Source organism: Osmia lignaria, chromosome 6 (assembly GCF_051020975.1).
Source record: "Osmia lignaria lignaria isolate PbOS001 chromosome 6, iyOsmLign1, whole genome shotgun sequence".
Taxonomy (NCBI): Eukaryota; Metazoa; Arthropoda; class Insecta; order Hymenoptera; family Megachilidae; genus Osmia; species Osmia lignaria.
Genome location: NC_135037.1, coordinates 2,355,063 through 2,369,509, shown reverse-complemented (window position 1 = coordinate 2,369,509; position 14,447 = coordinate 2,355,063). Strand labels below are relative to the sequence as shown.

Here is a 14,447-nt window from a genome sequence, read left to right as displayed (position 1 = left end):
GTACGACCGGATGTGTAGCGCATGCGCACTACAGTTATTTATTATAAAACAAACTTCTAGATAATTAAGAAATTATTCACTCACAAACAATGAAAATAATATATTTGTAAATCACAAACGATTTCCAATCAATTACAGTTATCAGTTATCGCAAAATCTGTTCATTATAAAAAATTACTAAAAAGTTTCGGCTCACATCATGACTGTAATAAAATTGATAATTACAAAAGAAGTAATTTGTCGCAAACGTTAAAAATAGACTCACAATCAATCACAAACGATTTACAAACGAAATACACTAAGAAAAATTAAAAGTAATCATATTTTGTTATTCCTTCCGGTTAGCTTCATGTAGGTAATAACAGATTACTTCGATATCAAAAACGAAAACAAAGGTATATCCGGTCTTCTACATCTATAGTCCCTGACACATGATTGCGCATGATCCATTCCTCGTTCGATGTTCTAAAGCTATTAAAAAGAAGTCCGTGGTAGAGGAAGGTAAGTTGCGCAATGAGAGAAAATGTCGTTCCATCAATTTAATCCATTCACTGGTCGTTTAAAACCAGCTACACAAAGTCAAGCATTTTACCCATTAGTAAGTAATTAATAATAAACTGTCTCGTTTCAGTAAACTTTCAGTAAACTGTTAGTAAATTTTCAGTACATTTTTAATACATTTTTAATACATGTACTGATTGCATTCATATACTTTTTACAGACGCTTCTGTTTCTATAATATATATGTATATGATGCATTGTTGTATTGCATGAAGATAACAATCAGAAAATATTAAATGTAATTATTTAATAATTGTTAACATTTACAATGGTGTTTTAATAGTAATAAATATGTATAAGAAATGAAATCATATGTGTTTATGTAACATACAGTATTGATGTATAAAAAACTCAAAAAGTGATTCTAGAAATGTGATAAATTAGATATTGTATAATTTTTGATTCAACTGAATATAGTTTTATTTTAAACATGTAAATTATTTTACAGATAATCATATTAATAACATTTTAAAGGATTTATATTTTTGTTTTAGGCACCCAGTAAGTTACAAATAGCAGATCCAATCATGGTTAGTGAGTCGAAACCTAAGTCAGTACATAGCTCTAATGTAAAAATGGCTAAAGCAAGCTCTAGAATTGCTGAAATTCAAAAAAAGTTCCAGGTAAATACATATTTATTAATAGTGGTACATAGAAAGAAAGTTTACATAAAAATATATGTTACAGGCTGACCTGTCAAAACCTTCATTTCTCTTGGCTGGTACCAGAGATGTAATAATATATCGTGGTTGTATCGCACTAACTACATTGAGCTTTCTTGCAAACATGTATTACATGGTTCAACTTCACAAGAAGTTCTAATAAAAATAAATAAATACATAATCGTCATATAGACATTTATAGAGAAATACATAGCGTATAAATTACATTGTTACTTCAATGATGTGAACTCACTATTATAATTAAATCATTAAAATTACTTTCGGCTATTTCTATTATTCCTTCGAATTTTTAAAAACCTGTACGTGGATAAAAGATAAATAAGTAAATTAAATAAACTGCGGAAAAAAATAGAGGACGATTATTATATTGGTTGTGCCCTCTTAATACGGACCTGATTTCATCTAGGGGTGTCAGGGACCCCGCTGTGCCAATGACGCCCTCTAGATACCGCCCCGACATCATCGTGGGGTGTCAGGGACCCCTTTACGACGGAACCTTGCATACCGATCGGATATCATACTGGGGTGTTAGAGACCCCCTAGGTCACGTGTTCTCGAAAACAAAGTCGGTAAGTTGTCGTGTAGTTTCCACCGTTTCTGTATAGATGTCGCTAAGATCGAATTATCGAATTGTCTTTTTAAAATACAAATTTGTCAAACCTTTATTTTGATAAGACTTTTTAGACTGCAATGTAACCGTATAATGTTCTGTTCTTTTCAGTAAAGAGCAAAATTTTCTAGTTTTTTGTAATTTTCTGTTTTGTTAGTTACGTTGTTCACCGCTAGATAGATTTAATGGTACTGTTCGCAAAGAGCGCATTGAAGGACCTCCTGTTCAAAGGACTCGTACAAGAGTAAGGGAGCAGCAATTTACATCAAACAGTGACTACATTTGGTTGACAGTACGATGCTCATTATACATGGTATCACTTAACAATGTATCTAACGGTTAAGACAAAAGGCGCGTCAATAACGTGATCAGTTCTGTTGCAATTTTAATCGTTTCGTTAGGTACATATATTCGTGAATATATTACAGTATTACCAAATACGAATAAACATGCATTTCCACACGGACATCGTCAAACTCTTTGCGAAACGTCGATGGTATCCGTGGTTTTCAAGGTGACACGAACCTTGTATCGTAAAAGCAGCGAGGTGTGCGAAAGGTGATCAATAACCGTCAATATGCAGGACGACGTTTTAATAAGAGTGTAAGCCCGAGATCCTAGGGCCCAGTTTATGACTCCGCGACACAGGACGTCACTTCGCCGCTCTTACTGCCTGCTCTTTATTATCACCCGTCTCTGTCTCTCCCTCGTTTCTCTCGTCTTTCCTTCACCTCCCTCCTCGTTCTTCCTTTTCTTCCATCCTCCCGCTGTCTTTGTCTTCTCTCCGTCTTTCTGGCTGTTTTCACGCGAATTTATTATTTATAAAGTCGAAGAAGCTTGCGCCTCCTCGGGCGTGTTCCGACTTACCCGTCTGACTTTCAGCCTGAGCAAAATTCTTGCACAGCTTTGCCCGATTCCGTTCACAACTCTGCATCGTTTTTATCGTTAGAAACATCATTGGTATATTTCTGTTACGTTTCTTTAAGAGGTCGAAAGAATATTTGTGTGACCCCGCCAAAGTCGGCAATCTCTCTCCCAAGTGGAATGTCTGGAAACGAAAATGTCACTCTGGAGGTGAAACATACTTTTTCAAGAGCAATACCATATCATAACCGACCAGATGTATCCCGGTGAAGAGTCGCTTATCTTTGAAAGGTGGATCGAAATGCATTTAAGGTAACCGTAGTACTGATCGATTATGCTAAATGTATTTCTCGTTCCTTGATGCTGATTAGATTATTGGTTAAAAGCTTCGGATTATCTGAAGTGGCGACATATGTTCGACATTTCCGGAAGTCGTCTGGCTCGAGTGGCTCGCACGCGCCCGGTATATGGATGTTAATTTTTATCAAGGGACTGTGGATAGACGGGAACGGTTGGCTGGAGTAGCTCGCGTAACGAGAGTAGCTAAAGGAAGAGAGTAACTAGACACAAGTGTAACGCGTATGCATTCCCTAGGAAGCCGTCGCCGGCAGGATACGCTTCTGTCGTCTGCGCCAAGTAAACCCAAACTCCACGGCTTTCCGTTCCGGTAAACAACCTTTTAATCCTATCGAGATTGCTCGTTACAGAGACGATAATTCAAGTTTTAGGCCAACATCGAGGCCACGTTTGACGTCTGCTTCCGTGTGCACGACCGCGAACTTGCCAGCCGACTTTTCGACGACGATCCAAGCCTTTTATCCAGCGATACGGAAAGTTTGCCGTTCTGGATACGATAGGGCGATCAGGCCGCCGCGGGCCAGATGTCGGCGGTGCCGGAACGAAAGCGATACAACCGAAGACTTAAAGGAAAAGAAAGAATGAAAGAAAGGAAGGAAGGAAGGAAGGAAGGAAGGAAGGGGGGCGAACTAGAAAGAAAATCGAGGCAAGACCCGAGTAGAGGAGGCAACAACGTGCATGCGTTTAATCGATAATCACCGGCAAGTGGTTCCGTCCCGAAAAGGGTGCGGAGGTTACATCTGCGAGGTATCATCAGCGCCGGGCTACGAAACGGCGATCCATCATCTCACGGCAGTCGAAATCCGAAATTGCTCGGCCATTTCCTCGGGCTACGCGTGCGGCTATAATAGGGATTAAGGCCGGTGTAAATAAATTTCGAATCGCGAGTAATCCTATCTCTTTAAGCTTCACAGCGTTCACGGAGTCGAAGCCCTAGAGGGGGCGACGAATCGGCTTGTCTCCTTCTCGGTGAAGATAATCGAGGCTAACTTTTCGAGAAGAAAGAGAACAAACAATTCCAACACGATTCTTTTCCTTTCTATTTATCTATGGACGAGGACATTGCTTCTCTCTGGGTTGGACGTTGAAAATTCTCGCTGCCGCCTACAACGTTGGAGGCTAGTATCTAAGGGACTCGGCACACCGATAACGAGCAACCAGAAGTGACAGCGAGGTGGTTCATTCTTCTAGCGCGGCAACGGAGAACCGTCGATCCCGCGTTTGCCGGTTGTCTTCTCTCGCTCGATTGCTGAAATAGTATTGTTACGCTGTTCATTGAGCACAAGGCACGTCAGAGATTGTCAACGGCCGATAGAGGAACAACCTTCGGGGCTCCGGGTAATAATAGATATGCTGTCAGCAGGATGTTTCGACATTCGATAGGACATTTTCTTTTTTTTTTTTTCTTTCTTTTATACCCGGCTGCAGGAAATCGAGGTTTGAGGCACGTCGCGCGAGGAAAGACGACGAAACGAGAGGCTGATTCGGGGGGACGAGTTTCGGAGCGAAGGAAAGCGAAGAGCACGAGAGGCGGCAGAACAAAAAAGGACGCGGAGGAAGATGGAAAGGATTACGGTGCGTCAGGAACGATGACTGAACGGCCGGTAATCGCCATGCCGCTCTAATATTTCGAATAGTTCGCATTTACAATGGGCTTTATTGGCGGGAAAACTGAAGGGGGGTATTTTGAGCGGCCAGGACATCCATCACCGGGTGTCAACGTGATTGTCTTGCGTCGCGTTCAACGTGGAAAAGTATTGACGTCGGATAGAGGTGTCGAGCCGCGGCGAGACCGGCAACGCGTTACTTTCGCGAACGAAAATCATCTCCTCGTTCGATGCCGGACAAAACGCAGATGTCACGAGGTTATTTCGTTCAGAAATTTCGTTCAGAAGCATCCTGATCAACGGCTCGTTGTGATCGATGAACGGAATGGATTTAGACGATGCCAAGATAACGTGTTTGGACAGCATTATTTCAACCGACGAATTTTAGCGTGCGACGGGGCGCTGCGGGTCGTCATTGTGTCGTATTTAAATGAGCCTTCTAATGCGTTTAGCCGGAATATCACGGCGGACTGAAATCATTTTACCTTCCAAAAAGACGTGTCGCTTGCTGTCCTTTTTTCGCATATTCAAAAGTATTTTTCATGATAGCTGAAGCAACTTACACCGAAGTATTTTGTAAAAAAGGACAAGAACTCGTTTTTTCACAAATTCAATGATAATTAAATGTAGAGTATTATAGTTGTACGCACTGAATAATGGTAAGAAATTTTTGTGTCTCGATAAGCTTTTCCTCGTTACAGTATGTCGTCTCGTTTACATGCTAGATATATACTTACTAATTCAAAGGGGGAGAGAGAGAGAATAATGGAGAACGTTGGAACGAGTAAAAAAGCTATCGACGTCGTTCGTTGGGAAAACAGTTATACGGGTGGCCAGAGAGTAGGTATACGTAGCAACATACGCTGACGAGAGGCGTCGATGCATAATCGGAGCGCACCCTTCCGTGGCTATCCGTTTTATTTATCCGATAACACGCCATTATGGGCGAATCGCGGATGCGGCTGTGTGTCGGTAACGATTGGCTATTTATAATAACACGTGGCATATGGGTAATTAGTTGCGCGTAAACCGGGCTGAAAAAGCCGAACGTTGACGGTACTTGTCCAGAAAAATTATCGTCGTTTTTCATCGTCCCGCCTCGAAATCCATTATTTCGGCTCTTGATTTTTCTCCGACCTGTGGCTATACGGTATAGAGTCAGCGTTCTATACGTTATACACATAGGCCCGCGCGCGTGCAATTAACGTTTTGTAAAATCTGCCCCGCTCTTTCGTGACTCCCGAGGATCGACTTTGACGCTCGTTTTGCCACGACGCGCACGTATCACGCACGAACGAGTAATTACGTTAATTCGATCGATGTTCTCTTTCCTCTGATAGACCGGTGGAGTGGCCGACGAGCGACGATCGGCGACGAATCAAGGGGATGACGGCAGAGCATGCTGTAAATTCAAGGAGAAAACGGAAAGCCGTTCGAGAGGAAACGCGATGAGAAACACGACGAGCAAAGGAAACGAGAGACAAGCTAAGGTTGGCAATCGGGGCGGACAGAAGATGACTTCTCTTCGTGAACGTCCAGTCGATGGTAAACGTCGCTCTATTAACTCTCCTCTTCCACACAGGCTAACGCGATTAATGGCGATAGGATAACAGTGGCAAAAAATCTGGAGAAAAATCCGTGTCGCGAACACACGGTAAACGGAACGTCGGACAAAGATATCCAGAAGAGCGACGCTTCCGGTGCACTGAAGTCCTCGTGACGCGTGTCTGCTCGGTTGCCAAGGAATGCCTTCGTTCTCTCTACAAGCTCTCTGGGAAAATTCGCGCTTTTTTCCTCGCTTATTCGACGCTCATTTTTCGCTGGTATTCTCTCCGTTACAATTCTGTGACGACGACGACGACGATGTGCAAACAATGACCAGGGTTACGTAACAACACGCTCTGCTTGTGTTTCGCGCAATTCTCTCGTGCAGGGTGGCCAATGAGCAGTAACAGGAACACCGCTAGCGAACCGCACTCTCGTGAACGAACGAACATACGGTGACTCGCTTGAAAATCACCGTCGATCAGGTTTACATTTTTTTACCCGATTGCTTTTCGAACCCTCTTTGCAACTAAATATTCTAAATTTAGTTTTATCAAAAAGTAATTGAATTTACTTTTCACGCGAATCGCGTATCGATGAACGTAGCCGAAAAGGGGTATACAGGAAGCGAACAAAGCCGCGAATGAAATTGTTCCGCGGGCAGCGAAAGACAGGCAGGCACCGTTACAGTCGGAGCACGCTCAAAGTCGTAAGCTGGTCGGTTCGAGATATTTTCTCGTGACCGCAAAACAAGAGGAGGCAGCGGTTGCTTGGACGAGCGAATGCATCGAGCTGGTACAACCGACGGGATTGTCCTTCATTACGCACGAAGGAAAGTGCAGTCATCGACGTGCATACCCGTAGGTATGCACACAGAGGCATTAGCTCCCCCAAAGCCAACCGGTATTAATTCCACTAATTGGACGTGGTTTGGTTCGTGGCAAACATCGGTCCCCTACCGATCCTCGACCTTCCTCGGACGAGGGACTTGGATCTCGCGATCGATCGCCTTCTCGCCGCAAACAATATCACTTTATTCTTTGTCAGAAAACGTTCTTCCTTACTCGATTTATTATCAACGATATTTGATGAAATAAAACGTTAGGGAAGAAGAACGAGCCTAAGTCTAAACTTGCCATGATTTTGGCAAGTGGTCGCAATCGAAGGTGGAAGGTAATCGAGGTAAAGCCGTGGACAGCTTTTGTTAGAAAACTGGAACGACAAGACGATCGGCCCCCGTTCGTCCAAGCGGGAGATGGTCAATGAACGTTAGGCCCAGGGGGTCTCGTTTCGTTTGGGGTTGCACGAGGTCAAGGGATCAGCTGCGGTGGAGGAATACGTGTCTGCGAAGCCTGTTACCTATACGTATATACACGTATGTACACGTAGTATGTGTACTGGTAACAAACGCGGAGGGTCTTTCCTCGTGAATCTGGGTCACCGGGCTGATGAGAGGACTGATCGGGGGTTGACCGTTAGAAAAAGGCCAAACGATGATCCCTCCTTCGTGTTTCTTTCTCGCCTATCTCGAAAACCTTCGAACTATCGTCCGTGACGAGTTAATCGGACAGAGGGGTCTTCTTCTCTGGAATTTCTCCCCTTGGATTTCGCGCCAACGAACACCGCCACCACCACTACCATGACCACCCTGTACTATGGTCCATTCAAGTTTTCGGCCCGGACGCTGTTCTTACGATCTTCTTACTTTCAGAAGATGGCTAGAGGATGTGGAAAATTGCAGAGGGCGCAACCAAGAGTTTTTCTCGCGCGACTAAGCGGACCGAGTGGCGGCAGAAATTAACGAGAGACTAGAGAGGTTCGCGAAGAACGTCCGAAGGGAAAAGTTTGGACGCGAGAAGCATCGGCGGATACGGTCGCTTTAGGTATGGTACAAAGATATTAAGCACTCATGCTCGAAGCTTACCGAGAGCCGAGGAGAGTGTCGGGTATGGTATATCGCGTATGGCGCGAGGAGGAGGAGGTGGAGGAGAAGGAGGAGGAAGAGGTGGAGGAGAAGGCGGACGAAAGGTGGTAGCGAGTCGGAGTCGCGGTACGAGGGGTTAGGGAAGGGTTGGGCAGAGGCAAAAGAGGGTGGTCGAGGAGCAGAGAGAGATCGCGAGGAAGCAGAGTTACCTACAGAAGAAATAAGTGCGCTCGTGTAATGCTGATGGCGAATATGGTAGAGGAGATCCGAGGGAACGGCGAAGAAGAAGATGGCAGGGAGGACAGGCTCTCCGCGACGATGGGGAGGGAGTGCAAGCAACGGGAAGGGGGACCCCCCGCGCGCGCTGAGACCGACCGATCGATTCGAACGCCGGCGACATTCTTCGTCGTACGGACAGAGAACCGAGGAACAGGGAGAAACGAAGAGAGCGACGAAGGGGTGGAGGGAGGGACAGAGAGAGCCAGAGACACGAAGAATAGGGACGGGTGCGAAAGAGGAAACGAGGTGGAGACTACCGCTGGTCGCGCGAGAGAGAGCGACTTGAAGAGAGCGTGCAAACGGTGAGTCAAGGTGGGAGGAGAGGCTGCAAGAACAAGTGGGAGGGAGTAATCGGAAGGAGAGACGGAGAGAGATAACGCGTACCTGTGAAGGAGGAAATGAGAGAAAGAGAAGAAGGAAAAGGTAGCGAGGCAAAGGGTTTGGGTGCACGGAGAATCGCGAAGGGAAAAGAACGAAATGGAAGAAAAGAAAAGAAAAGAAAAGAAAAAGGTTGGAACGACGAGGGGGTTGGTGAAGAGAAGAAAATCGAACGAGAGAGAATGTAGAATGGGAAGAGAAAAAGAAACGGGAGGGTAAATCGAGTAGAAGAAAGGAAAAAACGGAAAAGGGAAGAAAGAAGAAACTAGGGGGCAGCGGAGAAGGGAAGAACCGAAACGCGACAAGGATCGTAAGGGTTGGGTGAAAGTGGGGTGGGGCGAGGGAGGTTAGGTTTAGGCGAGGCGAGGCGAGGCGAAGAGTGGCGTGGAGCAAAGAGGAGCGAAGAGGAGTAGCGGTGGCGAGAGCAAAGGGTGTCGTGGAGGGAGAGGTCGCGAGGAAAAAGAAGAAATCCCCACTCGTAGCGCGTAGATCGGCGGTAGGTTCGAATCGTACTGTCTTGTCGAGACTCGCGTCTGCGTCTGGATGTCTCCGTGTGTTAGTCGCCCCCGGAATCGTCCCGGTCGGGATCGTCGGTACGCGTCGTCGGTGGCAGAGGTTGCCCCGTAGTGGGGAATTCTCGCTCGTCCCGCCACCGGTCGAGGGAAGGTTCGAAAGGCGTCGACGGTACGAGGTTACCGTCCAATAGGGAGAACTGCCACCCCGGTGACTCCGCCAACCGGATAGTCGGTTGCGCGCACAGAACGCCCATCCTCCCCGTTCCTCGAGCTCCCACTGATGTTTTTATTTATTACATCTGTGACTGGGTAGGGAAATACTCCCGACTCGACCGAGAGAGCGTTTGCCACTTTGAGAACGAGCGACGCGCGTCCCTGCGAGTTACCGCCGCAGCCGCAGCCGCTTTCGCCGTCGTCGTCGCCGCTGCTGTCGCCGTCGTCGTCGCCGTTGCCGTTGCCGTCGCCGTCGTCACCGTTGTGCTCGTCGTCCTCGTTACCGTGATTGCGATCGCTGTCACGTCGCGACAGCGTTCTTCGTCGTAGTCCTCGTTACCGTGGTGTTCTCGTTGCGGTCGTGCGTGTCGCACGTCACTCGTTGACGTCGGTTCCGTCGTGTTCGCGCTTTTCGTCGTCAACGAGGATTCCAAGTTCGCGTTGTTTCACGACCAAGCCTGTTGTTGCCCCGTGTTCTTTGGTCGTCTTGTGCTTCAGTTTCGTTAGTGAACGAACAGAGGCAACGCGTCGCGAAGGAAATCTGGTGGTTGGTTGATAGTTGAGCGAGGGGCAGCTTGGCTGCTCCTCGGGCGAAGCCGGCCAGCACGCGGAACACGGACCTGCTCGCAACAAGAACGAAGCCGAGGTCGTGGACAGCGTCGAGTGACGGTCGCCAATTGTCATGGACACGGTTCTTCCAGTGGTTGTGCACAGTGAAATCGTTACGTATCTATACACGGTCCAACGTACTCCGTGAGACGCGACAGTTAGCTCGAGTGACAGTGAGACTCGCGGAAAATCGACTGGCGAGCTCGTATCGCGTGGCCGATCCTGGGTCGACGCGACGCACCTCATCGGCTGGTTCCGGCAGCCGGCCGGCCGTTGGAACCAAAGGAAAACGATCAATTTAGTATGCGTTGAGACTCGCGTTGTCGTCATCCTCGTATCTCGTGGTGTCCACGTGGCGAGAATCGAGGCAAGACGAGGAGGATAAGTAGGGAAAGGAGAAACGGCTGTGGGCCGTTTCGCCGCTACACCGTAACATTTCGAGGAAAGGTTACGAAATCTTAAGAGGAAGGTGGTCGACGACAACGGAGAGACGCGTGCCCTTTGGACGCCCGATGGATCACGGAGCGATGGATAGCGCTTCCGATCACAGCAGTCGCGCCAGTCCCGTAACCGGCAGCCCGAAACATCCTCACAGTCCGTCGGCACAACAAGCTCAACAGCAACAACTCCACGGTTCCCAACACCAACCACCGCCGTCGCACCAGCAGCCTCATCCGCGGGACCAACTCCGCGATCAACAATCGCAGCAGCAACAGCATCGCGGTGTTCCCACGCCGGGATCGCCGACCAGAGGTTCGCCACCTCAAGGACTTCCGTTGAGCCCACCGCCTCTTTCCGCCGGGGGAGCACCCGGTGCACCGCCAGGTATGGTGCCCCGAATGCCGGGACTACCGCCACCGGGACTCGGACTGCTCGGTCAACTCGGTGGCATGCTAAGCGGTCACCATGGCTCACCGCTCGAGCTTATGGCGGCCCATCACGCCGTTCTACCCCCGAGGTCCTACAATAGCCCGCCGCCGATCAGCACCAGCGATCCTACCGCGAACGAGTGCAAACTGGTCGACTATCGCGGTCAAAAAGTGGCCGCGTTCATCATCGCCGGGGACACGATGCTTTGCCTGCCGCAGGCGTTCGAGTTGTTCCTCAAACACCTGGTCGGTGGCCTGCACACCGTCTACACAAAACTCAAGAGGCTCGATATAGTGCCGTTGGTGTGCAACGTCGAACAAGTTAGGATTCTACGCGGACTCGGAGCTATCCAGCCTGGCGTCAACCGTTGCAAGCTCCTTAGTTGCAAGGACTTCGATATCCTCTACAGGGACTGCACAACAGCCAGGTGAGTGTACCAGAGTAAGCTAGCTTTAGATCAAACGGAGGAATGACTATCCCCCTTGTCTCACGAAATTCCTGGATTCTCGATGACTCGCGACGATAAGAGGGATCCGTACACAAAACCAACAACCACTTTTTGTACCTACCGTTCCGGCGAGAACGGAAGCTACGATCCTCGCGTGTATTAATAACGCCCGGTGTCCCCTCTGGGCAGCACTTTATCTTCGGCCAGCTACGTTCCTTACCTTGCTACCGGGCTACTAAAAAATGAAAGAAAAAACAACAAGAAAACATATTTTAATCGCGGCTTGGCTTCTGCTTCTCACCAACCACCCACAAACTCTTGCCGATTTTCGTTTCCACGTTCATCGTTCCTTCGATAGACGCTCGTCGAATTGGCTCGTCTCTCTCGATCGCTTTGCCACGACAGGGTAGGCACGTGCCCTTGCATCTAGAATTGTCAACGGGCCTCTGTGCCAACAGGTGTCCCTTTCACGGCAGTTTCTCTGAATGAATCGTCCCCACCGACGAGACAGAGAGAAGTGGCTGTAGTACAAGCTTACCCCACCCACCAGTTAGACGGCAGACGAAACGGAATGGTAAACGGAACGAGGGGATCCGCTGCGATCGGCAAAACTATTGTCCCCGACTTTACGCTCCTCTTACGCGTCCAACGTCCAACGAAATTATTCATCTTTTTATCTTTAACTACGTTTCGTCTCGTCTCGAGGCGATCTTGTTTTAAAACCATGGCCTATCGAGATAACGCGGTCGACGGATGATCGATCGTTGAGGGAACTGGTCGCGACGGCGGACAATTATATCGCAGCGAGAGACGCGCAGCGGCAGTCACAACGGAAACGGATTCAGCGCGACACGGTGAGGGCGAAGGAGAAAGAGGGCCGAGGGATACCGGTTAGATGGGACAGAGACGGGAACAGAGGGACAGGAGGGAAAGAGAAAACTGGAGGAAAGAGAAAGCCGTAGGGATAGGGATCCAAATAATCCGAGTCGGAGTCAGAGAACAGAGCTGGACGAGCCGTCGGCTCGTGCGGGCCTTTCTTCTCGAGTGTCCTCTTTAACCGCCCGTTATCCTATCAGAATGTCGATTGAATCGTCATTGCGTCTTTGGACGCTCCCAATATGATAGATTTCGAACGTTGCTCCATTAGAAACTGTCTTTACACCGAAAGAAAAGCGAAAGTAGATAAAAGAAACGCAATGCCTTTGGTTTAAAATTATTACCACGTTGCTATCATCAGACGCGTACGCTAAAATATATGCGTTCGATAGGAAATCCCACCTTAACTCGAAAATCGCCCGGTATCCAGGGCTTTCCGTGTATCGATTGGAAAAACGAGAGGGGGCAAAGCGACGGGGGGTGAGAAACAAGCGAGGCGAGGCGGAGTGGCGAGGGTGGATCGGCAGGAAAAATCGGATGATTAAGAGACGCGGACCGGTGTGTATGGTGTCGTCGTGTGTGCGGTGGTCCGGTCTGGTCGCGTGTACCGCTGACGTCGTTACATTCTGATAATGCACGGGCAGTGGTAACACCGGGGCAACGGGGCTGCACACCGACGCGGATACGATGCTCGCACAGTTACACGCTCCTCCGGCCGCTTCTATCGCCATCGATGCAACAGCATGCACCGAGAACCGCACCGATAATTCAGCGAGATTTTTCTTGCGGTTTACAGCGCGGCGCCGGCTGCGCTGCAACGCTCCGCGTCGCCGCTTCTCCTCTTCTGCACGGCCATCTCGCGTACCCTCGGACCTCTGATCGAAACTTTATCGACGCTGCCCACGCGTCGCGATCGTTATGTCGTCGAAATCGTTGTGTCCCCGATTTCAACCTATACACTTTTTTATTCTTTTCCTCTCTAATTGCCGCCATATACGCTCGTCTAACGAGACTACAGCCAATTATCCTCGTCAATTTGCTTGGGTCTGGTGAAAAGATCGTAAACGTGTCCCGGTTACGTCGATACCGATATGGAAAATTCTTAGGAAACGTAGGAAACGATAAGTCGAGCGACAGCTTGTGAGAAAATCGTTACGAATTTATTTCCGTTGGCGAGTGTATCGAGTAATAAGTAGGAAACCGCGCGAAAAGAGGCGACCAGCGAAACCGCGCGCGAGATCGTGATAAAAATCCGTTGGCGCACCAAGAGATTTCCTCGTTTCCATCTTCTTCCTTCCTTCCTTCTTTCCCTTACCTCCTCTTCCAGGTCTTTCACAACACGTCTTTCTCGCCGCGTAACCCACGAACGCAGCAGGATACGTGGGAGTGAGCGCGGCCCTGGACTATAATTCTATGCGCTATTAGCCGTTTAATTATAAAATTGTGCATAGATTAATTGGCTCCCGTAATGGGTCTAACAATGCACAGACGCGCACTTGGTGACTAACGGGAGGAGGGAACGAGAGTGTAGCTGCATACAGAGGGAAGAATGAGAGAGCTATAGAGAAACAAGTGGAGAAGACTTACAATTAGCTAGAGAAAGAATATACCCGCGAACGAGAAACGAAGAAAGATTGTGATATAGAGGGGAAACAAGGCACATCGTTATTAATATTTATTTTCTTCGCTCGTTCCTCCCAACTCTTCTCGTTGTTGCCGTGCGCTTATGCACAATCGTGTCTCGAGACTATAGGCCCGATTAAATGGATACGCGTTCGCATTTTCGCGCTAGCGAAACGGTTCGTATGCATTGGCGTAATTAGGTAGGGGACCAGGACGGGACCTGGCATCCCTAAATTGCGGGCTGGCCGCTCTCCCCACCAAAAAAATCGAAATAAAGAAACGTTTGTCAGCTCCTAAAATGTTATCTCGATAAAAGCTAATATTTGAAACAAAATGCAATATGCAATGCACCCTGGATAAAACTCCTGGTTACGCCAATGCCCGTATGGAAAGTAGTACGATTTTCAAATCGAAGCGGAATAAGAAGGAAGGAGGAAGAAGATCGTTCATGAAATAGCTAGTTTTCACAGCGAACAATTATATTC

General features: G+C 48.1%; 2 protein-coding genes and 1 long non-coding RNA gene across 6 annotated transcripts in view; 2 read left to right on the top strand and 1 right to left on the bottom strand.

The window, feature by feature from the left end:
- The first annotated feature begins 426 nt into the window (after positions 1–426).
- LOC117601697 (uncharacterized) lies at positions 427–1,506 on the top strand. Its single transcript, XM_034318818.2, has 3 exons — positions 427–598; positions 1,056–1,184; positions 1,249–1,506. Exons 1-3 carry the CDS (start codon positions 524–526, stop codon positions 1,381–1,383), a joined length of 339 nt encoding a protein of 112 aa, XP_034174709.1. The 5' UTR covers positions 427–523; the 3' UTR covers positions 1,384–1,506.
- Positions 1,507–1,552: 46 nt separating this feature from the next.
- The window catches only part of LOC117601698 (uncharacterized), a 175,170-nt gene continuing 162,275 nt past the window's right edge, over positions 1,553–14,447 (bottom strand). The window contains exons 3-4 of the long non-coding RNA XR_013062308.1: positions 2,722–2,902; positions 1,553–2,650 (exon numbers count right to left, since the gene is read on the bottom strand). This is a non-coding gene — a long non-coding RNA (uncharacterized LOC117601698). The remainder of the gene's footprint in view (positions 2,651–2,721; positions 2,903–14,447) is intronic.
- The window catches only part of dac (dachshund family transcription factor), a 128,247-nt gene continuing 123,125 nt past the window's right edge, over positions 9,326–14,447 (top strand). For 2 of the 4 annotated variants that reach the window (XM_076688877.1, XM_034318814.2), the window contains exon 1: positions 9,326–11,442. In XM_076688877.1, the coding sequence (XP_076544992.1) occupies positions 10,658–11,442 (785 nt within the window). In that variant the 5' untranslated portion in view covers positions 9,326–10,657. The remainder of the gene's footprint in view (positions 11,443–14,447) is intronic. The other 2 variants (XM_034318815.2, XM_034318816.2) reach the window with 2 other exon arrangements.

Coding starts and splice junctions, on each gene's coding strand:
- LOC117601697 (XM_034318818.2), top strand. CDS start 524: ATGTCGTTCCATCAATTTAATCCATTCACTGGTCGTTTAAAACCAGCT. Junction 599..1,055: donor GTCAAGCATTTTACCCATTA/GTAAGTAATTAA, acceptor TTTTTGTTTTAG/GCACCCAGTAAGTTACAAAT. Junction 1,185..1,248: donor AAATTCAAAAAAAGTTCCAG/GTAAATACATAT, acceptor TATATGTTACAG/GCTGACCTGTCAAAACCTTC.